Genomic DNA, 24088 nt, shown 5'->3' on the forward strand with positions numbered 1-24088 from the left:
AATGGGAGGTGCTCCAACGCTCTCTCTGGGAGTGAAGGGCTCCTGGGATGCTGCGTTCAGATGCTCTTCACTGTCAGTCCCCAATGTGGGTCTCCCCAGCAGATGAGAAACCCTGTTCCCAAACCACATCCCACTCCTGGAGCAGCTGTCCCCCCAGGGCTGAGCAGTGTGGGGTGTGTCGGGCCCAGCCCCCCTGACACCATGTCAGAATGCAGGTGAAAGGTCCCTGCATCGCATCTACAGAGCCCTAGGATGACCCCACTCCTTGTCTTGTTCCCCTACCCAGGCCTGACTCTGACCCCGTCCGTCCCTTCCCAGGCATGGATGCCAAGAGCTCCCACTGATAAGCCTCCTAAAAGTCTAAAAGTCTATATATATATTCTGGAAATTGATCCCTGGTCAGATATATGACTGCCAAATAGCTTCCCCCATTCCGCAGGGTGACTTTTTTCACCCTGCTAACTGTTTCCTCTGCCGGGCAGCAGATTCTCCAGTTTGATGTCCTCCCACTTGTCTATGTTTATTTTTGTTGCCTATGCTTTCGATGTCACATCTATAAAATCACTGTCAAAACCTATGTCATGAAACTTTTCCCCTATGTTTTCTCCTAGGAGTTTCACAGTTTGGGGTCTTACCTCTAAGTCTTAAGTGCATTTTGAATTGACTTGGTAATTTCTGTGTATTGCATAAGACACTGGTCCAGTTTCATTCTCTTGCATGTGGATATCCAGTTTCCCCAGCAACATTTGTTGAAGAGACTATCCTTTCTCCATTCTGTATTCTTGGCACTCTTGTCAAAGATTAATTAATTGTATATGTGTAGATTTATTTCTGGACTCTCTGTTCCATTGGTCTATGTGTCTCAAACATAAACAAACAAAAACTACTAATAATTCACTCAAAAATAGGCTAAGAACTTGAACAGACATTTCTCCAAAGAAGACAAACAAATGGCTGATAGGTACATGAAAAACGCTCAGCATCATCCATCATAGGTAAATGCAAATCAAAAATGCAATGAGGAAGCACAATTGCCAGAATGGCCATCATCAAAAGAAAAAAAAAAACAGACAAGTATCAGTGGGATATGGAGAAGTTGGACCCCGAGTATACTTTTAATGGGAATAAAAATGGTGTAGTTGCTATAGGAAACAGCACAGGGGTTCCTCAAACAATTTAAAATAAAACTGGCCTATGATCTAGCAATTCCACTTCTGGGTGTTTATCCAAAAGAAATGAAATCAGAATCTTGAAGAGAAATTAGGAAACCCATGTTCACTGCAGTCTTATTCACAATAGCCAAGATGTAAAAGCAACCTAAATATCCATCAATGGATAGATGAACAGATAAATAAAATGCTGCATATCTGCATACTGCAATATTATTCAGCCCTAAAAAAGGAAATCCTGCAATATGTGACAACGTGGACGAGCCTTGAGGACATGTCACTGAAGGGCACATGAGGCATATTTCCACGTGTATGAGTCAAACTCACAGAAACAAAGAACAGAATGTGGTTGCCAGGGGCTGGGAGGCAGGGAAAATGAGGAGCTGCCCTTCAGGGGTATCAAGTTTCAGTTATGCAAGATGCGTACACTCCAGAGACCTGATGCACACCATGGTGCCTATAGTTAACAGCGCTGCACTGTGCTCTCAAAACCTGTTAAGAGGGTGGATCCCACGTTCAGTGCTCTAACCACAGCAATAAAGATTCGAATTTTTTTTTAATTTTTAAAGTTGTTTCCCAAGTGCCTGCTTCATTCCTGCTGGAGCTTCCTCCTCCCTCCTTCCAACACTGACTCCCAAAGTGCGGCCCCCAGCACAGCCGTCTACCCTGGACATCTCACCAGAAGGACCCACAGGCACCCAAACTCTGTGGTCTTGGCTGACCTCACGGCCTTTCCCTGCTCCTCCTTGACTGCCCATCCCAAGCGTGCCCACCCCGAAGGGCTAAGTTCAGACTTAGCCTTCACCCTGACCCTCCCCTTCCCTCACACCAATATCCCAAATCCAACCTCCATGCTCCTACCTTGGCTTCCAGAAAACCCTCATCACTTCCTCTCTGGCTGCGTTATCAGCCTCTCCAGCCCACCTCCACAAGGATAATCTCCCAGAAACACAAACCACCTCATCACATCACCCCCATCTTCGAACCCCTCCCAGCTCCTCTCTGCTATCAGGTGAAGCTCTAGTTCCTCTCCTTGGGAGACCCACTCACTGCTCAAATCAACAGCCTCCTCTCCTACCAGATCCTTCCTCATGCCAGAGATGCAGCAAACACTAAGCATTCCCTACACATCCCATACAACGTCCCGCCATCCCCTATGAACATCTCCTATTCTTAACCTTAGACAACCTGGTCAACTCATATTCACACTTCAAAACCCCAACAAAAGTGTCCTCCAGAAGCCTTCTCTGACATCACTAGAGAACAAAGCTTTCTCCCTACTCTATGCTGCTTCTATGATAACCTCCCACTTATTCCACGAACTTTAATTATTTGTTTCCATGTCTATCCTCGCCCTCCCCCCCCACCCCCACCAAATTGGGAGCGTGTTGAGGGAAGAAATTGTACTGTAGTCATCCTGGAAACCCCTGCATTTAGCACAGAGCCTGCCAGGCAGTGAGCTCTCAATAGATGTTTTCTGAGAGTACAACTGAAGGAATAAATGAGTAAATCCACTCTAGCGCTGGATGCCAGCCACCTCCTCCTCCTCTCCCCTCTCCTGCCTTGCCTCCCGCTCCACTCCTCTCTTCTCATGTCGTGCTCAGCCCATCCAGGGCAGGACCCTCCCCTCCTGCATCTCTCAGGGCAAAAGCTGCGTCCCCTCCTCTTGGCCTCATAACCCCCTGGCCCCTCCTGGCTCTTCTAGCCGATCCATCTGCTTGACTGATGAACAGAACAACCTGCACTCCTTTTCCAGGAATGCGCCTGCCTTAAACTGCTTTGAAGAGCACAGCACCTGCACACGTATCAATTAAAATTATAATTAGGTGGTGAGAATATATAATTAAAATAACATGTTCCCTCTCCCTCATTTATTGCTGCTGCTGGCTGTCAGGCGGAAGTCAGCCAGTTCCCCAGCATGGGGTGGGCGCGTGGAAGGGATCACTCTTGTCTCTGAACATATCATGCTTCCCTTCCTGGTGTCTCTTCTGGCAGAGGAAGCATATTGCCAAGGTTGCCCTATCCAACTCAGGTGAGAAGGGTTTTCTGTCACTTGCTCAGTCCTCACACATTCCCTGAACTTTATCATGTATGGTTCATGTCACAGGTCAGACTTTCTCAGGCTTCCATGTCTTTGTACATGGAGTGCTGTCTGCCTAGAACTCCCTTCTCCTACTACATGTATTTAAAAAAACTCCTATTCATCCTTCAAAACCCAATTCTGATTTTCATCTGTGCTGGGTTATGGGGACACAAGTAGGGAAGGATGCAGTCCCTACTTCAAGACACCCACAGTCCTGAGCATGATGACCCCCATCGTCCAGAGAAGCCAACTATTAGAGGCTCTCTGATCTTGAAACACTTCTGGGAGACTCAGGATGTGGCTAGGTCTGCAGAGCCTCCTCACCCTCAGTCCCTCCCCAAATCAGTAACTGCAGGGATGCCTTTTCCAGAACACAGGCCTGCAAGATTCACTGCTGTCCACAGACCAGCTAGTGGCTTGCCAGGTAAATCTGTCAAGCGGTGTGTCCTGCTAACAAGAACAGGAGGAGTGTGGCTTTGCTATTGGATGCTGCTTGCTTGGCAGAGATTTCTGCAGCCAGGAGCAGTGCCCAGCACCCAACACACCCCACTGCAATATTTATGAAGTCCTGTTGTTGGCAGAGCATCGGGAAAATCACTCCTTGCCTTTTTAAGATTAAACTCACTTTGACTTTTGTTGCTGTAACCATTAATACCTGAGTGTGTTAGCTACCGTCAGCTCCAGCAGGCTGATTTGTGGGCAGCTGGGCTTTGCCTGGTCCCTGTGTCTCCTTCAGGACATGGAAGCAGGGAGAGACTCAGGTATTAAGCGCCTTGCAGGTGCAGGGTGCTCCATGGGGTACTTTACATATGCTACCTTGGCATTCCCAAAATGGGTTTTCTGAAGCAGTAATTACACAGAATGCTATTAGGTGCTCTGCCAAAGAAAGTTCCACGCTCAACTGGGCCTGCAAATGCTGAGCTCACAAAAGCTAATGGACTTCTTGACTGCAGGACTTCTCAGAGCCTTAAATATGCCAATGCATGTGGTGATGTCTCCAAGAGAAGCATCTAGCCGGGTCACGCGTTGTTTCTTCGATAACATTTTGTAGAATCAGTTGTGCAGAACTCAATTTGGAACACGCTGTTACTGTATCTCATTCCTCAACAGCCGAGGAAAGTAGAGCTGTCCCCATCTTAGAAATAAAGACAGATTCATGAGGTCTCCGCCATTCACTGCTGTATCCCAGAACCCAGCCTGGAGACCAACGCAGGGCAGGCACTTGACACACAATTAGGAACTGCAGCTCAGGAAACGATGCCAGGAGAAATGCACAAGTGGGAGAGCTGGGGCAGCCTTCTGGAAGTATCTGACTCCCAACTCCCTGCACTTCCCATGACTGCTTCTCCAAAATGAGACGAGGGCCCCTCGCCACTTTGACCTCCCCAGGGAACCATGAAGATGGGGTAGGAGGTACAGGCACCTGGCCTGGTCCTGGCCCAGGGCAAACTAACCCTTTCGCAGATCCTCCCAAAGTTCTGTTGAGCATGGTTTCCATGGAGCCTCATCAGCCAGTAAAGGGGCAGGAATCCAGTGGCCATGTGAACATCACACATATTGATCACAAAGGTCAACCCTAATTGGAGCCAGGCAGTTGGCAGCGGCTGTTTTACTTTTCTGAAGCCAGTGTTGGTCATGGACAACTTGAGGCTGCCCTCCTGGGAGTTTGATCACTGGACTTACTAGTCCAACATTGTGTCTCAGAAGGAGATTTTTTCATTACACATTCACACTAAGAAAACACTAATAGGGCTCAGCATGGCATGTGTAGATACTAATTAGTTTCCACTGTAACCCCTAACCCCAAGCCAAGCAGACATTCAGGTATCAGAAAGGGTTGGTGACTGAATGAAAAAACTGTGACACATCAGAGACAGGAGGGCAGGGTGTGAGAGCCTCCAGGATAGTCAACGTTCCAGAAGCAGAGCCACAGCACACGGAGCCTGATGGTTCAGGGGCTCTTCTAGAGCCCAAACCAGAAGCTGAAGAAGAAATCCAAACATGTGTCCACAGCCTGACCACTCCACCGTGACCCACTGGGGCTGCGTCCCACCCACAACAGCTCCATGCCTTCCCAGACCTGGACTGGCTCCGCACAGCGTCCCCTGGGGGACAGGAGCCCTGTGGTGCCCCCCCGCAATCCAATCCGCAGGCTGCCTTTCATTATAGGCACTAAAGTGCAATGATTAGGTGACAAACCTCATTTGCCAGGAGGCAACATGCAAAGTCATAACCAGGCCTGGCTCCATGGGAACATGGCTATAAATTGTTTCTGACAGTTGTTTTATTTCATGCAAGCATTGCCTATACACATTCTAGAAAGACCCTGTCACACAGCCCACTTGACTGCCTGGGCCACTCTAGTTGACTGCCTGATCAGTCAACAAATGGACTGACCACAAGCCCAGGCCCAGCTATGAGGAATGCAGCCCAGCCCCTAAAAGAGAGTCCACCCACCCCTTCTGAGTGTGGACAGGACAGGACCAGAGGCTGACTCAGGGTGTGGCAGGAGCCAGGAGCCTCTGATCCTTGAGGAGTCTATGGCCAGGGCGCCTACCCCTGAGACACTGTGCTGTAAGGGGAAGACGGCTCCCAACCACAGCTGAGCCCCAGGTACACTACCACACAAGTCCGGGTCTGGTGGAGACACTGACCCGCCTCTGAAATCCCCCCTGGAGCTGTAAAGGTGACAGGCACTGTTCGATAGAGGAGGCCTAACCCAGTCCTGAAAACAGCATTATGAGGACAAGAGACCCATGAGGAGCGCTGCCATGGTGGAATTCCTCAGTTCCGAATGACTAGCACACTTACTCATTCACTTCGTTCGGCTCACAGTCTTTTTCTTTCCCTTTGGGAAGTTTTTCTTCCAATTTAACACAGTCTTGGAAAGATGAGAAGCACACGGCCAGTGAGGACACCCTTAGGTCCGGTAACACCAATCGTTCAAGAATGGGCACATGACTCGGGCTGGGCCAATCAGGACGCTTCCACCCCAGCAGCACTGATTGGTTCATGGATGGACACATGACCCCCACTAGGCCAATCAGAGTCCTCCAAGGTCGTCTTCCTTGGAGTGAATAGAGAAGGGGCTTCTTATCCCCCTACCGTGTAATTTTTGCTAAGCAAGAAGAATGACTGACATATGGAGGAAGCCTGGCAAAAGAATGAAGTCAAGCAGAGTCACAAAGACTTCACTCCAAAGTCCAGGATCCAGTCTTTCCTGAGTCCCCTTTTGGCAAAGGCCAAAGTGAACTGGATCCTTGTTCCATACTGAAGGAGCCCTGACTGGAATTCACTGGGGAGCTTGCCACCCTCTCTCATTTCAGGAGCCCACTCGCTATCAGATCCCCGTGGTGCCTACTCCAACACCTAGGGGAGCCTCCCCTGCTCCTCTTTTCTAAGCTCAGTCCAACCTTTAATGTCCAGCATGGAGGTCCCCCCACGTCAGGGACTCTCCAGGCCCCAGCTGAACTAACCACTCTGTCCTGCTTCTCCGTTACTTTGTCCAGCATGGCTCTCACCTTGCCCTCCCCCTTTCCTCTCCCTCCACCGTGAGTTCCTGGAGCTCTGAGGCCGGGCAAGATTGCCTCTGTGTTCCTCACCACACCCAGCACACAGCAGGTGGTTGACTCACGCCTGCTGCTCTGATGTGTGTTGAGGATGAAGACGGGACCGGGTTCAGTGAGCACCTCCTAGGATCATGTGTCCCTTTAAATTCACATAAATACCGGGGGTGCCGGGTGCTATGTCAATCCCCATTTTACAGATGAGGAAAGTGAAGCTCAGGGAGCTTGAGTAAGACTCAAGGTCAAGTTGGTAAGCGGCAGAGCTAGGGTTCAGACCCAGCTGGTCTGCCTCCAAAGTGCTGCCTCTCACTCCTCCTCCATTAGATGGCAAGCTCCATGAATCTGCCACGTCCACCACCAACCCAGCAGCCAGCACAGTGCCTGGCCCAGAGAGACCCCAGTGAACATCTGTGGAAGCGAAAAGATGCCCCCACCAGTACCACACCTGGCCATCTCCTAGGAGCCTCCCAGGAAAGCAGCCCTCCAGAGAAAATCCCCATAGAAGGGGAAAGGCACGAGAAGGCGGGAGAGGAAGAAGAGGCAAACCGTGGGGGACAGAGAAGTGTGCCAGAGGCTGGGCCACAGCACCTCAGAGCCCCATGCAGGAGGGTGGGCTGAGTGAGGGCTAGGGTAGGCACATGCCTGCCCTTGGGGATGGATTTGCTGATTATCCAGATCCGGTGATTACTTCAGCCACACTAATTAACCTGCTGCTCCCAGGGGTTCCAGAGTTCCCGAGGCACCCTGTGACTGGGCCAGGCAGCCCCGTGCTGCAGGATGCACACGGCGGGAGGGGGTAGGACTTCTCCCACTGAAGAGGCGGGTCCAAGGCTGGCCCTCAGGGAGGGCCACACTGAGCACCTTGGGGACAGGGCAGGTCACACCTAGCCCAGGAAGCCATGAGAATGAAAGAGGGAATGTGTAAAGGAGGAAGAAGGCTGGGAGTCAAGGAAAGAGAGGTGACCTCAGGAGGGAGGTGTGAGGGTGACCCTTAGGAGATCACAGGGCAGCTTCCTGCACCAGGATCTGGCAGCCAGCTAGGAGGTATGCAGTCTTTCATGCAACCCACACTGACTGGGTGCATTCTGTGTGCCGGGGGTTAGGCCAGAAACAGGGAACCCAAAAGGCAGCAATCCCTGCCCTTCAAAAGCTTCCATTCCATATGGGGTGGACACACAATAACAAGGTCAACCATCTAGATTAATGGCACCTTCAAAACAGAGGAGTATCATGGAGTAAAACAGGACACTGAGGGGCGAGCTGGGGGATGGGACAGGGAGCGGAGGGAAATTCTAGAGAGTGTCAGGGAAGAGCTCTCAGAGGTGGTGACGTTCTGAGCAGAGACTAGGGGGGAGCTGAGCATGAACCCCACAGGTATTTTGAAGAAAAGCACCCCCTGAAGCAGACAGAAGGCTTTAGGGCATGTGATCAAGAAGTGGCATGGAAGCCACAACCAACATGAATGAGTGAAGGGAACAAGAGGGCATGCACGTGACTGCTAACAGGGTGGGAACGAATGAGGGGGAAATGCAGGGAGGATGAAGCACCAGACAACCAAAACACTGGTCGATAACTCCAGAGCAAACAAAATGGTATAAGAAAGGCAAAGGCCGCCCCAGTCAGCTCAGGGCGTTGACGCAGGGCTAAAGTGGTCAACCTTTCCAGGCAGTGCTCATCTGCCGTAATGATGACGCTGGAGAGAGGGGAGACAGGAAAAGCATGGGGATGGAGCCCCAGAGTCCCCGCCTCCAAAGTGAGAAGTCAAGGGGTGCAATCCAGAGTGTCCCAAGGAACTGTGCAGGTAAACACCCAACATCCGCTAAGACGGGACAGGGGCTGTGCTGAGGGTACGAAGGCAGGGAGGAGGAGCTGCTGGTCGTCCAGCCTGGTAGAAGTCGTCAACTCTTTTAACTATCTGCGTGCATAATTTTGTTAAAAAATAAAAATTAGGGAGGGAGAGAGGGAGGAAAGATAGGAAGGAGGGAGGAAGCAAGAAAGAGTGGCAAAGAACTTCCTGCCCCCTGGACCTTCCAGGGCAGCCAGAGCCTGCAGGGGCAGAAGAGCAGAGCTGCTGGGGAGGACTGGAGGCCAGAGGGGCTGCCTGGAGGAGGTGGCCCTGGAGGACTGCATGGAGGATGCCCACGAAGGAAGGGAAAGGCAGAGCTCTCTGTCCATCTAGCTCGGGCCCCTCATAACTGAGAACATAGGTGGGTCCCCTGTTCCCCTCAACTCCAGGCCTCTTTCATCCAGTCCCTATAGCAGACACATCCATGCAGCTCCTCCAATTCTATAAACTCTCAGAGGGCTTCCATGCTCTTGGGCTCCTCAGGCTCTGTAGGCTCCCAATGCCCACCTCACACTCCTGTCCTTCCCCCAAGACACTGCTCCTTTTGCCTCTCAACCTTTGCACAGGCTGTTCCCCATCCCTTCCCTAGCAAAGCCCTCCTTATGCTTCAGGCCTCACTGAAGACACTGCCTCCTGCAGGGACTATCCCTGACCCTCCACGTCCATCTTTCAACATGAGCCCTTCAGACACAAGGCAAAAGGGAGCAAGGTGTTCTGTGGACAGAGAAAATCCTACTGCTGACACAGAGATTCCGATATGACATGCTAGCAGATCCCCCAGGGCCTCCACTGCCCAACTAAACAAGCCAGAAAGACAGCAGAAAACCCTGAGGCCGACGGCCCACGTCAGCCACATCCCCTCCCACCAACGCGTTATCCGTGCTCAGGGTAAAACTGCAGCCAGTGAGGACCGACGGTTCTTCCCTGCAGGGCTCCCAGCCCCCAGCCCTCTCAGTCTGAGCATCCCCTTTCTTACATTTTCCAGAACTATGGGACTTCTCGCCAACTGTAAATACCAGGAACACTGTGAGAGGCCACATGTTGTGAATCGTCAGTCACATCTCACAACACGTGGTCTCTCCCGAGGGCTCAACATTTACATTTGTGGAGTTGGAACCGCCAGCAGTGGGAAAGCACCCCATTTCCCCATCCCTGCCCGCCCAGACAGTGGGGCACTGGGCTGAGGTTCTGAGCTGAGTCTGGCTTCGAAGGTGTGGTTCTGGGGTTCCATAACAGGGGACCTTAGCTTGGAGGGTCTGGGTGGGGTGGCTTCCCCACTGGGTCTCCTGGTCAGAGAGTTCTGAATCTGAAGCTCTTACTCTGAGGCATCCATGTAGAGGTTTGGACCCTGAGGTTTCACCACAGAGATTTTTAACCTGGGATGCTCTACTGGGGTTTGTGAGCCTGGTTAAGGGGTCTAGTTTGCTGCTGCTAAGTCACTTCAGTCGTGTCCGACTCTGTGCAACCCCATAGACAGCAGTCCACCAGGCTTCCCCGTCCCTGGGATTCTCCAGGCAAGATCACTGGAGTGGGTTGCCATTTCCTTCTCCAATGCATGAAAGTGAAAAGTGAAAGTGAAGTCACTCAGTCGTGTCCGACCCTCAGCCACTGCATGGACTGCAGCCCACCAGGCTCCTCCGTCCATGGGATTTTCCAGGCAGGAGTACTGGAGTGGGGTGCCATTGCCTTCTCCAAGGGTCTAGTTTTAAGTGTACTAATTCCAGAAGCTCTCTCATGGTATGGGAAGGGGTTCTGAGTTCAAGGTTCTATGCTAAGGAAGCTTATAGAAAAGAATTGCTCCAGGCTTTTCCAGTGGAGGGGCTAGAGGGGGTGAGAAGGAGCTGGACCTCCTGAGCCTGCTCATCCTGTTTGCTCCTGAACCGTCAAGAAGATTCTCACCGTTTCCCCCAGAGCTGTTAAGAGACCCTTAGCTGACTCCAAACACAGTGCCCGTGGACTTAAAGAACAGGGAGAAGAAGAAAGCACTGGAGAAGGAAGGGGGCTCACTGCCCTCGTGCTCAAGGGCACATCTCCCTGAGACTGTGCTAGGACCCCCACTGCACACCTGCCTGCCACAGACAGCAGCAGGAACAGAGGGCAGCAGCTCACCAAGGTCACACAGTACTTGCAGCTGATCCCAGGCGCCGATTTCAGTAGTGCATCAGCCGTAGGCTAGGGGAACCAAGGAGGCTGAATCCCACTGCCTTGAGTGCAGACACACGCGCGCGCACACACACACACACACACACACACACACACACACCCCCAGTGGATCCTCAGCCAGTGGCTAGAAGGACCCAGGAGTCTTTTTCTGCAACTCTATGGCCTGAGTAGGGCAGCCTCACCCAGGTAAGAGGTAGGTTGACTTAAGACTGGGTCCCAGTAGCTACTCAAGTTGGTTCTGAGACAGGGCCAGGGCCCCAGGACAGAGCTGGGAGGGCAGGGCTGGAATGCCCTGGGTCTGAAGAATAGGAGCTTTAGGCCTGGTCAGGCCCACACTCCAGGAAGCCCTGCTACTGCTGCTGCTAAGTCGCTTCAGTCGTGTCCGACTCTGTGCGACCCCATAGATGGCAGCCCACCAGGCTCCCGCGTCCCTGGGATTCTCCAGGCAAGAATACTGGAGTGGGTGGCCATTTCCTTCTCCAATGCATGAAAGTGAAAAGTGAAAGTGAAGTCGCTCAGTCGTGTCCGACTCTTATCGACCCCATGGTCTGCAGCCTACCAGGCTCCTCCATCCATGGGATTTGCCAGGCAAGAGTACTGGAGTGGGGTGCCATTGCCTTCTCCTAGAGAGCTCTTAGCTCTTAGCTCCCTGCTCCCTGCTCCCCTGCTAAGAGCAGCCTGACTCAGACCCCTGTGCACCGCCTCAGCATTTAGCGGTCGTCGGCAGAGAGGGAGCCCTGTGAGCTGTAATCTCTTCCCTGAAGCCCAACATGCAGAAGCGCCGACCACAGTAAAGGTCTTCTTTGACAGTCATGTATATAAATGCTTGCTTCTCTGAAAAGCACCAGCTCTTTAAGGATAAAGATCATGCCTTTCCTTACTGTGTATCCCCAAGTTCAGGGCCAAGTCCACAGTAAGCACTCAGGAAATGAATGCATGAATGAATGACCATTTCCTTTCCAATATCCTGATGGAAGGCTCAACAGAGAAATTTATAAGCACAGGAATGTTCTCTCTGCCACAGTCAGTGACGCTGATGGCTTTGTACATCACTTGTGCTCTGAAAACCTTGTTCTGGAGACAAGGAGATGCTCAGAATTCCATCCAGGAATTTGGGCTGGGTTTTCTGTAGACATTTATTTACTTTTTTCTAATATAACAGAATCTCGCAGTACTCCCCCGAAGCTACCTTATATCTAATTTTCTGAATTTCTAGATATAAAATAAATCATTATACAAAAAAAATCTGTATCTACAGTGTACGGAACAAAAGGAGATTTCAAAGCCCATTAACTCACAGAGATAGTATGTTACTGGGAGAATATGGGCTGTATAATTAAAACAATTTAAATCCGATTATAAGAAGACAGTGGGCTTTACTGCCTGCCACCATCTCACTAACGGAAAGAAAAACAATATCTTGAGGGTTTTTTTTAAGTTACTGTAAACTTGTGAATTAGGACACGCATGTACCACCACTCCACGGCCTTATGTTACTGATGAGATGAAACACTCCTTGCAGAGAAATATTCCTTACAGAGAAGGTAAGCCATCTTCAGCTGAGAGATGCTGGCTGAGTATACCGTCTGGTAGCGGAGGCCCCCAAGTCAGGAAAGGAAGTGGTCCCCGTGTCAGCCAGCGTGAGAGTGGGTTCTCTCTGGAGACGCCAACCTCACGGTTAGTGATACCTGGCTCTCCCTGCCCACTCTCTACTGAACTCCGGAGTCCAGAGTCTGAGGAGGGAAATTACCAGAGGGCCTGGGACAGGGAGATGGACCACATGACTGTTCACAACTCAGCCAGGAACAGCTCCTACTGTGGAAGTGTACGTTTCTTTTTGTTGGTCTTGGCTGTTCTGGGTCTCATTGTGGCCAGTGGGATCTCTGATCTCTGTTGCGGTGCGCAGTTCTTCAGCTGCCATGTGCTTGATCTTCAGCTGTGGGACCTGAGAGCTTTTAGTTGCAGCATGTGGGATCTGGTTCCCTGACCAGGGGTTGAACCTGGGCCTCCTGCACTGAGAGCTCAGAATCTTAGCAACTGGACCACCAGGGAAGTCCCAGAAGTGAACATTTCTAAACACAATCTGAACTGGAGAAGCAGCCAGGGCTGTAATGAAGTAAATCTGTGATGACGAGTGCCCCCACGTGCTCATCCACTGGGAAGCAGGATGGAGTCAACTTCCACATTCCTCTCCATCGCTAGGGGCTGGAGTTGATGGGCTGGTTCCATTGCACATCAGTGCCATCAGGAAACTCTTAAAGAACACCCATGCCTCGGCCCTACCCTGACACGTGAAATCAAAATCTCTGGGTGGAGCCTAGGCCCTGACCCTTGCCTGAGGTCCCTGAGGATGCAGACGGGTCTGCGGTGTTCACATACACTTTGCACAATGGCTGGCACAGGGTCAACCATGGCAGAGCTGGAGATGGGGAACAGAGAGTGGTGGCCCCTTTGGGTTTTCCCACTCCTGTGAGTCTCTCCTCTCTCAGCTCAAGGCCCCGATCTAGGTGTATGGCTCTGGGCCCTGATTTCTCCTCTAAGCTCTACAGCCTGCACCCCATGCTCACCTCAGGGGTTCAAATCCCAGAGCTGGAGTCACTTCTGCCAGAACCACAGAAACGAAGTTCTAAGAGCCCTGCAGACCTTGTCAGACGGTCAGCACCCTCCTCCTACATCCAGCAACCCTGGACAAGTATCCTGCCTTTTCACATCCCTAAGCTTTCACTCAAGCTGTTCCACCACCTGGAGTGCCTGCTTCCCTTTCACCACCTAAGTAGCCCTCATCCCCCAGTTAAGACTCTGCTCAGGAGTCACTTCTCCCAGGATGTCTCCCATGGCTGCTCCCTGGCCCAGGCTAGGGAACCTAAGAGTGTGATCTGTGCTTCAAGAGAACGAAGCCGACCCAGGGCCTGTGGGAAAGCAGATGCCGTGACTAACCCAGCCTGGGCCAGGGAGCAACCAAGGGAGACATCCTGGGAGAAGTGACTCCTGTTCCTACCACACCCAGCTCTATGGCCACAGCAGACAGGACGGGCAGCCTGCCAGGACTATCGAGAGAAAGAGCAGTCTTGGGTGGGCTGAAAACCAACCCATCAACCCTGCCCAGCCTCATGCCCCACACAGAGACTCACATTGCCTCCTCGACCCTCACCACCAGCTTTCTCCAGCCAAAGTTAATAATTTTAAAGTAATTAAGTCCAGCAAACCGTAACAGATTAAGTAAGGACTGCTGGTGGCTGGCAGAGCTAAGCAGCCTCACCTCAGCCTGAGCCCATGTGTGGAGGGCAGCTGGGTGGGGACTGGATCCCAGGTCCAGCCTCCAGGGGCCTAACCATCGGGGGGCAGAGATAAACCTCTCTGAGCAGCCAGCCGCCTAATGAGACTGTCAGGGGACTTCTTAACGAGATTAGGCAGAACCCGGGCTCTGCCCTACGGTGTGTGGAGGATTCCTATTCAATTACTGGTTCGGGGGCAGGAGGCAGATACTGCCTGGGAGGAGTGGGGAGCCTCTGCCGATAAGGTAGCACCCCCCTGGCACTCCTAGTTCTGGCATGGCCAGCCCAGACTCCCAGGATCCACAGTGGCCTGGGACAGTGTTCCCACCGGTCAGAAGGATGAGCAGAGATGGCCCGGAGTGCAGGGCAAAGCCAGGTCTCTGGCTGCCAACCCCCGGACACCTGCTCCTCCCTTGGAACCTAGGTGAGCTCCCAGGGGTGGCCACAAATGGGCCACCTGGAGGAAGGGGACAGAGATGTCTGCACCCCTGCCCACAACAGGTGTGTGGGGATAGGAAAGACCCCCTCCTTCCTGGGGTGGGAAACACTGATTCTGGGGCCAAGAACTCTGCAGACACCCCTGCACTTGCAGGGGGCCACAGAGCAGTGAGTTCCACCTCCTGGGGATCAAGCCCTGCTCCCCTTCAGGACGTGGGAGTACCAAGGAGTTCCGGGTCACACCACACCCCCAGGAGCCCTCAGGACCCCCAGGGAGGGCTCAGACCCCAGGACCCCTCCTCTCTTCCTATCCCCAAGTTCCTGCCCTGCCAGGCTGGCCCCCACTGTTCCCTCACTGCCCCAAATGCCACCGCAGCTCAGCTCATTCTGCCCCATGCCTGAAACACAACCTTCCCTAACTCAAAGCCTTCCTGCATGGCCAGGCCCACAGCCCATCTCCTTCACTGATGCCCACCCGTGGGCACACCACAGAGCTCAAAGCCTGGCTTCTTCCTTCCTAACCGTGCCTGCCCCACAGAGCTTTCAAATCAGCCGAGTCTGAGGTCTCCTGGAGCTCAGTGTGTAGAAACAGTGGCCCCAGGGTGACCCCAGGGCTTCCGGTCCAACCCCAGTCCCGAGTGCCCTGTGGGCAGAGAAGCCCCACACTGAGAGGCTGCTCCCTCTTCTGGAGGGCAGCTCAGAGAAGGCACAGGGCACGTGGTGTTCTGTGGGCCCAGCCTCCTCCCTCTTCCTCAGGTGACACCCATGCTCTGCCCCTCACCCTCAGCTTGGGGCTGCAACAGCCCCAGGCCTGGCTAATCAGGGCATCCCCTCCACTGGCACCAGGGCTGAATCCGGGAGGAGGTTGTCCCCACGGCCAGCCACAGAGCAGCAAGCCTGGGACCCCTGTAAGACTCTTGTTAAAGAGCCCCCTCTTTCCATGGGCAAGGAGCAGGGTCTGGCTGATCAGACCCCAGCCTGCAACAGTCCAGGGGCCCTGAGTGGATGGAGCTCCCCGGGAAGGAAGCCCACCCTGGGGAAGGCAGCGACAGGGTGTGGAGAAGGAGGCAGTGTCCTGAGGATATGACCTGGGCCCCTGGATCCAGCCATGCCTGAAGCTATACCTCCGCAGGCCTTTTCCATTACACAGCCTGATGAATATCCTTATTTGCTCAGGCCACCACTTGTGTTCCTAACACCCACATGACTAATATGATTAATAGAGAGCATGATTTCAGACCCTTGGCAGAATTCCCTGATGTGAGGCTGCCAGGGGGTGGTATCTTCAGATGGTTCAACCCAGCAGCCCCACAAACACACACGGAGGCAACAAGATTCCCCTAGGGCATGAGAAGCAGGGACACTCCTTACACCCCAGGGCACCGTGGCTCAGCCACCTGGTCACAGCCCCAGCAGGGTCCTCAAAGCACACCCTGGGCAGGCCACCCAACAGGCTCCCCCAGGGAGGGCTCATCTGTCTACAGGGGTGTGTCTGTGAGCTCGCCAGGACACAGAGGCATGCTCTCCTGTGTGTGTCTGCAGACCCACACGTGCACATGCCTTCAGTACAGTCACACAACCGCTCAACAAACATTGCTCTGGCCCAGCGTGCCCTGGGAGACCTGAGAGGCAGAGCTTAAAGGCCTCACAGGGACCCCTGAGACACAAGGGGAGATGTGAAGGACAGCGTGGCAGCCAGGAGATAGACCCTGTCCTGGCCTAAAGAAAAGTGGTGACCAACCTAGACAGCATTTTCAAAAGCAGAGGCATTACTTTGCCAACAAAGGTCCGTCTAGTCAAGGCTATGGTTTTTCCAGTGGTCATGTATGGATGTGAGAGTTGGACTGTGAAGAAGGCTGAGCACCAAAGAATTGATGCTTTTGAACTGTGGTGTTGGAGAAGACTCTTGAGAGTCCCTTGGACTGCAAGGAGATCCAAGCAGTCCATTCTGAAGGAGATCAGCCCTGGGATTTCTTTGGAAGGAATGATGCCAAAGCTGAAACTCCAGTACTTTGGCCACCTCATGCGAAGAGTTGACTCATTGGAAGACTCTGATGCTGGGAGGGATTGGGGGCAGGAGGAGAAGGGGATGACAGAGGATGAGATGGCTGGATGGCATCACTGACTCGATGGACGTGAGTTTTGGTGAACTCCGGGAGTTGGTGATGGACAGGGAGACCTGGTGTGCTGTGATTCATGGGGTCGCAGAGTCAGACACGACTGAGCGACTGAACTGAACTGGCTATGAGGGCAGGGCAGCCAGGGAGGGCCTCCTGAAGAGCATCCCCGGGACAAGACTGGAGCAGAGTGGGCGTGGCGCCCGTCTAACAGCACCCTGCCACCGAAGCTCCCCTGGAGCACTGCATGCTCATCCTCACCACAGACCCCCTGCCCTCCCTTCCATGAAGTGCATTTTATTGGCAGGAGCTAAGTAGCCTGACACAGTCGGTCCCCTGAGCCGCGCTCAGCCTGGCTTCTCCTGACGGGGATTCCATCATGAACAACTGCAGGGCTTCAAAGCCCCTTCAGCCGCCGCTCACCGGGAGGGTTCTAACTCCTGCTTCCTCAGAGGCCAACGCATCAGGGTGGCAGCTACGTTCTCACAGACGGGCACTGCACACCGGCTCCTGTAGGGGTGCTGGCGGGGGGTCGGCAGTGCCCTCCCCTGCACGCTTGCACCTCCTGCCGCGGCCCCTCCGTCTCCCGGCCCCTTCTGCTGCCCAAGTTTGGAAGACAAGAGGCTGGGACGATGCCATCACCGGTACATGCAGGTGGAAACTGAGGCGCACGTCGGGGGGCTCCCGGGCCCACCAGAGGATTCCCAGGTGGGAGACAGGAATGGAAACCCCAGTCCTGACTCCCATCTAACACCCAGGGGCAGTCAGCCCACACAGCCCCAAAGGGTCAGTACCTGGAGCCCAGGGAAGCCTCTCGTGCCTCACTACCCGCCCCCATCCCCACAAGCACATCTCAGAGGGGATGGACAGGCCAGTGGCCCTGAGCCCCTGCCAGGGCACCTCAGCCTGGGAAAACGCCTTCCAGAAACGGAGCCTCCAAAACTATTTCCTGCTCCAGCCCACAAGTGTGGAAAAGCCCTCCGTGGTAACTGCATCCCTGTGCTGGGCCTTGGAATCCCCCATGAAAGTGGCCAGTGCCAGGGAGAGGCTGTGCCATCAGCTCCTAGCATTTCTTACCAGGAGAAAGACCTTCACATCCAGAGGCTGATCAAGAGGGAGGGGCCAGCATAAGTGGGCCTAAGTGGCAGGATGGGGCTGCTATAAAGGCAACAAGCCTCCAAGCCCCGCATGCCATGGGACTCCCAGGGGTTCTGAGCATGAAGGCAGGGCCACAAGCTTGAGAAGGGTTTCAGAGAGCTGAGGTCTCGTGTGTCCACCTGTCCTGTCATCTGTCTAGGGGCTCTTACTGAGCACCCACAACCAGCTGCACACCAGGCTTGGTTCTGGGAACCTAACAATGAACAAGACACTTTCCTGCCCTCACAGACTTGACTCTCCTCACAAATAAATTAATTAATAACTGCAGGTGAGGAAGCATGCAAAGAAGGAAAAGAAGGCTTTGTTAGAGAATGAAAGGGGCTTTCCCTGGAACCAAGGGTAGCCTCTCTGAGGAAGTCAGCTCTCAGGAGTAGCTGAGGCTGATAGAGAGCTTGTCATGTGAGGTGCCTTCCTGATGGAGAGAACAGCATGTGTAAAGGCCCTGGGTAGGAACACACTTTACCTGCTGCAGACATGGGAAGAAAGTCAATGTGGCTGGAGCAGGGGGTCAGGAGGAGTGGCCGTAGAGAAGCAAGTGAGCTCAGTCCTCTCTGGGGTACTTAGGGGCCTGCAGGCTCTGGCAAGGGGTTTGGCTTTTATTCTTAGTACTGCAGGGAGCCATTGAAGGATTGCAGCAGAATGGGGGCAGGGGGGTGACTGGATTGATTTTTCCAATAATTCTAGTTGCTGCACAGACAGAGGCCTGGAAAGGAGGGCAGAACCAGGGAACAGACAGTAAGTGACCACAGGGGCTGAGGCCTGTGAGCTGGTGAGATGGAGAGAACTGGACAAGGGCTGAGACAAAGGGGGGTCGTGTGCATAGTGGGACAGCATGTAGGAACAGGGGGAATGCTGACTCAGCCACTAATCCTTCGCTTTTTTGAAGCATCTCTGCTTCGCTCTGCTCTCTGTATAATTCCTTGTGCTCCCCAGGGTGGGCCATAGACGAGGCTCACACGGCCCTGGGCACAGGCGTCAGTAGACACTGGGTATTGACAGGCACCGCTGCCTTTTAACAGGCCATCGCCAGGAGGCTATGGCAGACCACAGCTGCCAAGCGCATCGCATTCTTCCTTCACTGAGGTTCCTGGGCTGGCTCCCAGCACCACCCAGGTGACTGTCCATGAGGCTTCTGCAATGAAAGGAAGATAAATGGAAAAGTCTAAAGTCTAGGCTCCCAGCAGACTCTGGTGTGCTGGGATTCTGAAAAATTCATATATAAGGAGTGTGCACAGATAGAAACAGAGCGTGTGATGAGTCTGGTGCAGAATGCAGCCATTAGTGAAGTCGGTGCCAGTGATTCCCAGCAGATGAGACCCTGTGTCCTGTGGGTGCTGGTCAGTGAGCCAGCGTGAAGTCTGGGAGCAGGCTGAGGAGCTGGGCAGCAGGCTCAGGCTGGGCTCAGGCTGCAGAGTGTGTCTGAGGTGGATAAAAGCAGCACAGGCACCCCTGTGAGCTGGCTCAGGGTAGGAAAGAGAAACAACTGTCTGCAAGGCATAAGTGAGAGTCACAAGCTCGGAGCTCTAAGGAATCAGTGTGAAGTCACACACTGGAATCCAACAGCCAACTGCACAGCTTCAAGAGGGGGTATCTGGTGCATCACCCTTTCTTGGGCAAAAGCCCTGGGCTTGAGGACCAGAGGCTCACCCAGAGCCATGGCGGGACGAGAGGCCAAGAGCCAGCACTCGCTAGGGCTTCACTCATCTCAGCAGAGCATCCAGAACAAGCAGTGACCATCCCTCCCTCTGCACTGATCAGACAGCATCATGAAGGCAATACCTGGCTCCCGTTTATGGAGCATCTCTTTGGTGCCAGGTGCTGGATACATTCTCTGTTGTCCTTACCTCATTTGGTCAAGACAACCAGTTAAGGGAGGTGCCTCTGTCCCCATTTTACAGCCAGGAAAGCTGAGACCAGCAAGTTAAGCCTCTTGTTAGGAAGGCTGTCTCGTGAGGGGCAGGGACCACGTGAACATATCCAAAAGAAAATCCAGTGAGAAATATTCAGGCTTCAGGATGTGAAGCCTGAAAGAGGCTGAGGGACATAGTGGCTGTCTTTAAATGTTTAAAGGGCTGGTGGTGGAGAGTTTCGGTTCAGTGTATCCCAATGTAAAGGCCACCTGGGGAAGAGAATAGCTGATCCTTGGCGACGTGGGGATCGCATTCAACACACGTTGGCCCCAAGGCCTTGGGAGGGCCAACTCCCCCAGTGAGTTCACACCACACTGGCGGGGTCCCAGGCCAGCGCTTGCCCACAGCCCACCCTCTCCTACTCTAGTCTGCTGGGGCTGCTACACTGAACACCAGAGATGGAGTGTATTATAAACAACAGACATGTATTTCTCACAGTCTGGAGGCTGGCAAGGGTAGGATCAAGGTGCTGGCTGATCTGAATTCTGGCTGATCTGAGGGCTCTCTTTCTCGTTTGCAGACAGCTGCCTTCTCACTGTGTCTTCACATACTGGAGAGGGAGAGAGGAAACTCTCTGGCCTTTTTTTTTTTTTGGCTGTTTTACTGCATAGCCTGTGGGATTCTAGTTCCCCAACCAGGTCGCTGGCATTGAGAGTGTGGAGTCCTAACCACTGGATGCCACTGAATTCCTACCTGGTCTCTTCTTATATCTAGTCCGGGCAGGAAAACACCACTCTCAAGATCAGATCTCAGCCTAAGAATTTCCCAAAGCTCACCTTCCAAATACTATCACACTGCGTTTTGGGGCATCAACATACGAATTGGCAGGGGGAACCATTCAGTCCACAGCACTTCCAGGCCCTCCCTGGTCGGCCTTGGCTCTGCAGGGCTCTCCCTCAGCTCCAGACACCAGAACCCTATGATGTCCACCTGCCTGTATAGCTGGGGGCACAAGGAGACCACTCCTTGGGGTGTGCAGGAAGGCTAGCTCTTGCCCTCATGCCAACAAAGAAGAAGGGCCCAAGCTGTTGCCCACAGCCTCCTGCTGACCTTGGCCAAGTCAACCGCAACACAGTGACCAGAACCTCATGGGGGTGATCTAGGCCCAGGGATGTCCCCTGGAAGGGAGGGGGAAATTATATTTATTGAGTGGGCCTCAGGAATTGCCCTGTCTCAGAGCTGGGGACACAGCAGGACACAATAAAGGTACCCCTCCCTTCCTGAAGCCCACAGCCTCCAGGAGGCTCGGCAAACATAGGGCAATAGGAGCACATGGCAGGCCAGCTTCCTTTGGGCACTGCGAGGCTCCCAAGGATGCCACATGTGGGCAGAGACCGGAAGGACAGCCACAGGAGGGGCTCCAGGGGCTCCACGTGGCAGCTGGCACCGTGGCTCACTCTGCCTAACATGCCTGGGCAGTGCGGACACCTGCAGCACTCTCCCCACGTGTCCATGTGTATGTATGCACACACACCCCCATGCACACACCTCACACCCAAATACTGGGACACACACACATTCACAAACTCACATGCAGCCTGGGGTGATATGCTCGGATTCCAGGGAATACCCAAGAACCTGACCCCCATGCTAGACAGTACCCCCTCCTCAGCACTGCCCAATATACCACCCTCTCCCAGAGGCATGGCCACCCCAGTCTCTGGAGGAACACTGGCCGTAGGTGCCTGGCGCAGCCCAGTTCTGCACTTGGGTCACGCAGGGTCAGGCCACAGCTCTCGGAAGCATATATCTGGGATGCAGGCTAAGCCCTGAGCCAGTCCTGAGCTGAGGCCCCAGTCTAGGGGCTCCGTGACAGGGAGAGATGCTCCCCCAGAACTCTGGGCTCAGCCAGCAGCCTGCAGGCCTTGGGGGTAGGCCATTGGGCTGTGTGGGCCACCAGAGCCTGAGAGGGAGGGAGAGGTTGAGTGCAGCCAGGCACCCTGGGCAGCAGCCAGGCACCCTGGGCAGCACCCAGGGCTGAAGCGGAGCAGCATCAGATGTCTGCAGCCAGGACAGGGAAGGGCCCTAAAGCCGAGCCAAGTCAGGACCCCTCAGCACCTGGCACTGGCCTGCTGAGATGGGCACCACTGAGACAAGCACCAGCCCAGGGCCCAGCTCAGGTCTCAGAGCTTTGGTCCCGAGCCCAGGCCAGGACCCAGAGAGTGGCCTCTCCCTCCCCCCTGGGCCTCTGAGTGCTCAGACAAAAGGACGGAAGAAAGCCCCCAGCCCCAGGCCAGGAGCAGAGCCAGGGCAAGACCTAAAGCCTCTGCCTTTGCACCCAGCAGAAAGAGCTGCATGGGAAGGAGAGAGCGGGGGACAGCCTGCCAGGCCGGGGCTAAGTCTGCAGGGCCTCAGGCCACATCAGGGCGGGCACATGGCTGGGCTGAGCCATGAGCTCCAGCCAAGGGGATAGAGTAGGGATGATGTCCAGCCAATGGGGCCCATGTCTCTGCCCTGACCTGGGATTTGGCAGCACCCAGGCAGAGTGCAAAGACCAAAGGGTGTCATGGAGCCCTGGCAGGAGAGCAGGAGAACAGAGCAAACAGAGAAAACCAGTGCCTACAGAGAGAACCAGTGCCTACAGAGAGAACCAATGCCTACCTAGCATACTGTGGGTCCCCACCCACACCCTCAGTGTGACCCTGCTGGGCCCCAGGGGACTGCGCTTGCCCACAGCCTCCATCTACCAGGTGTAAGTCACCTCTCTAGACTCTTCACCACAACAGTAAGGTAACCCCACTTCACAGATATTAAAACTAAGGCTTGAAGAGGACTAGTGACCTTTCAAGACCACACAGCTAATTGGTCACAGAGCTGGGATTTGAACCCAGACCTGCCTGACCACTTTACACCTTAGTGAGCAAGTTATGGGCACTATGGCCAGCCGCTCAGGGCTGGGTCAGGCTGGCTGGCTTCGGGCCACCCTGTGCACTCAGAATAGCAAGGCTGTGGCAAGATTGCAACTTCGTGCAGTGAGGGTCTACAGGCTCCCAGGCCCCAGCCCACACCGGGGGCTCCAGGCAGCCACCACATAAACCAAATCATCAATCTAACTTGTTTCCCTGCTCTCCTGGGATACCCAGCAAGGCCAGGATCAACTCCAGGCTGCCCCAAATGGGGCCGGGGTTGGGAAAGCCTGCCCAGCCCAGGTCAGAAAGTAGAAGGAGACCAAGAGCCCCTTGGAACCACTTGGGCTGGTACTATAGCAACCACCCCAACCTGGGCGCTCAGTCCTGGGTGGGCATTGTAGCTCACTTCCTCAGCTGACCATCACGGTGTTCTCTGCCTCATTCCCATCTTTCAGTCAAGGAAGCTCAGCTAACCCACCCAGAGTCAGGCGGCAGAGCAGGGACAGGAACCCCAGTCTGTGCATGAGATCAACCAGACTCCTGCCCCCAGTCCAGCTTGTGGGCACCCTGTCTGTTCTCATGCAGGGGCGTGGGAGGGCCTGGCTGAGCTGTGGCTGGGAACAGGCACAAGGCAGGCAGAGACGGAGCAGCCATGTCTGGCTGCCTCTGCTGGATCTGGCAAGGAATTAATGTAAGGGAAGCAGACTAGGAGACAGGGCCAGCCAGAGCCACATAGCCAGATCTGGCTGGAGGAGGAGGTGCAGCTGGGGATGAGGACAGTCCTGGGTCCCAGCCAGCAGCCCCTGGCTTCACCCACTGGAAGCCTGCTCTGCCCAGATTGGGCCCAGGAACAGAAAGAAAAGGGCCTTCTAGCCACCTTCCCAGCCACCCTGCCTATGCTTCAGGCCTAGAATGGAGAACCCTGGGTCTTCTCTCCCCAACCTGTAGCTATTGGCCAGGAAACTGGCTGTTTATAGGCGAGAGGGAAGGTCTTAAGAGGTCCCAACTGACTGGATACTGGACATGGACCCAGCTGCCTTCCTGGGCCCCATGCCTGTCAGAGAGGCCCGATCCCAGGGAAGGGTGTGGTCATACCCCAGCCCATGGCAGAGGCAAGTCTCCACTCTGGACCACTGCCGCAGCGAGAGAGAGAGGTGGTGCTGCCCGGGAAGGCAGGGGTGAGGACGGCACAGCGCGGAAGCAGGGGGCATCTGTAGAAGAAACGGGGCCACGGGGAGCCCTGATGAGTCCAGAGAAAGCACAAGCCTGCTTACGACCAGCTGTGGAGCCCACGGCTGCTGGTGCCAAGGACAGTCGGGCCCGGACGCCAGTCTTCACCTCATTCCTCAGGAAGCATCAAGCCCAAGTCTTTTGAGACCTGGGCCTGTCCAGGTAGACAAAGACTGGCTGTCTTCTGAGAGCCGGGCAGAGCTGGGTCCTGGGCTTCCCGACTTCGCCCTACACCAAAGGCTGCCCGGCGCCTTCTGGGGCCGAGGAACAAGTAAGCAAGTGGG

General features: G+C 54.2%; 1 protein-coding gene across 5 annotated transcripts in view; it reads right to left on the reverse strand.

The window, feature by feature from the left end:
* Positions 1 to 24088, reverse strand: part of GRID1 (glutamate ionotropic receptor delta type subunit 1) — a 685448-nt gene that overhangs the window by 651411 nt on the left and 9949 nt on the right. The window contains exon 1 of one of the 5 annotated variants that reach the window (XM_059882690.1): positions 6064 to 6513. The exons of the other annotated variants lie outside the window; for them this stretch is intronic. Coding sequence (XP_059738673.1) covers positions 6064 to 6067 — 4 coding nt within the window. The 5' untranslated portion in view covers positions 6068 to 6513. Of the gene's footprint in view, positions 1 to 6063; positions 6514 to 24088 lie in introns of those variants that run through there. 5 annotated transcript variants of the gene reach the window in all.

The sequence above is a fragment of the Bos taurus genome, chromosome 28 (assembly GCF_002263795.3).
Source record: "Bos taurus isolate L1 Dominette 01449 registration number 42190680 breed Hereford chromosome 28, ARS-UCD2.0, whole genome shotgun sequence".
Classification (NCBI taxonomy): Eukaryota; Metazoa; Chordata; class Mammalia; order Artiodactyla; family Bovidae; genus Bos; species Bos taurus.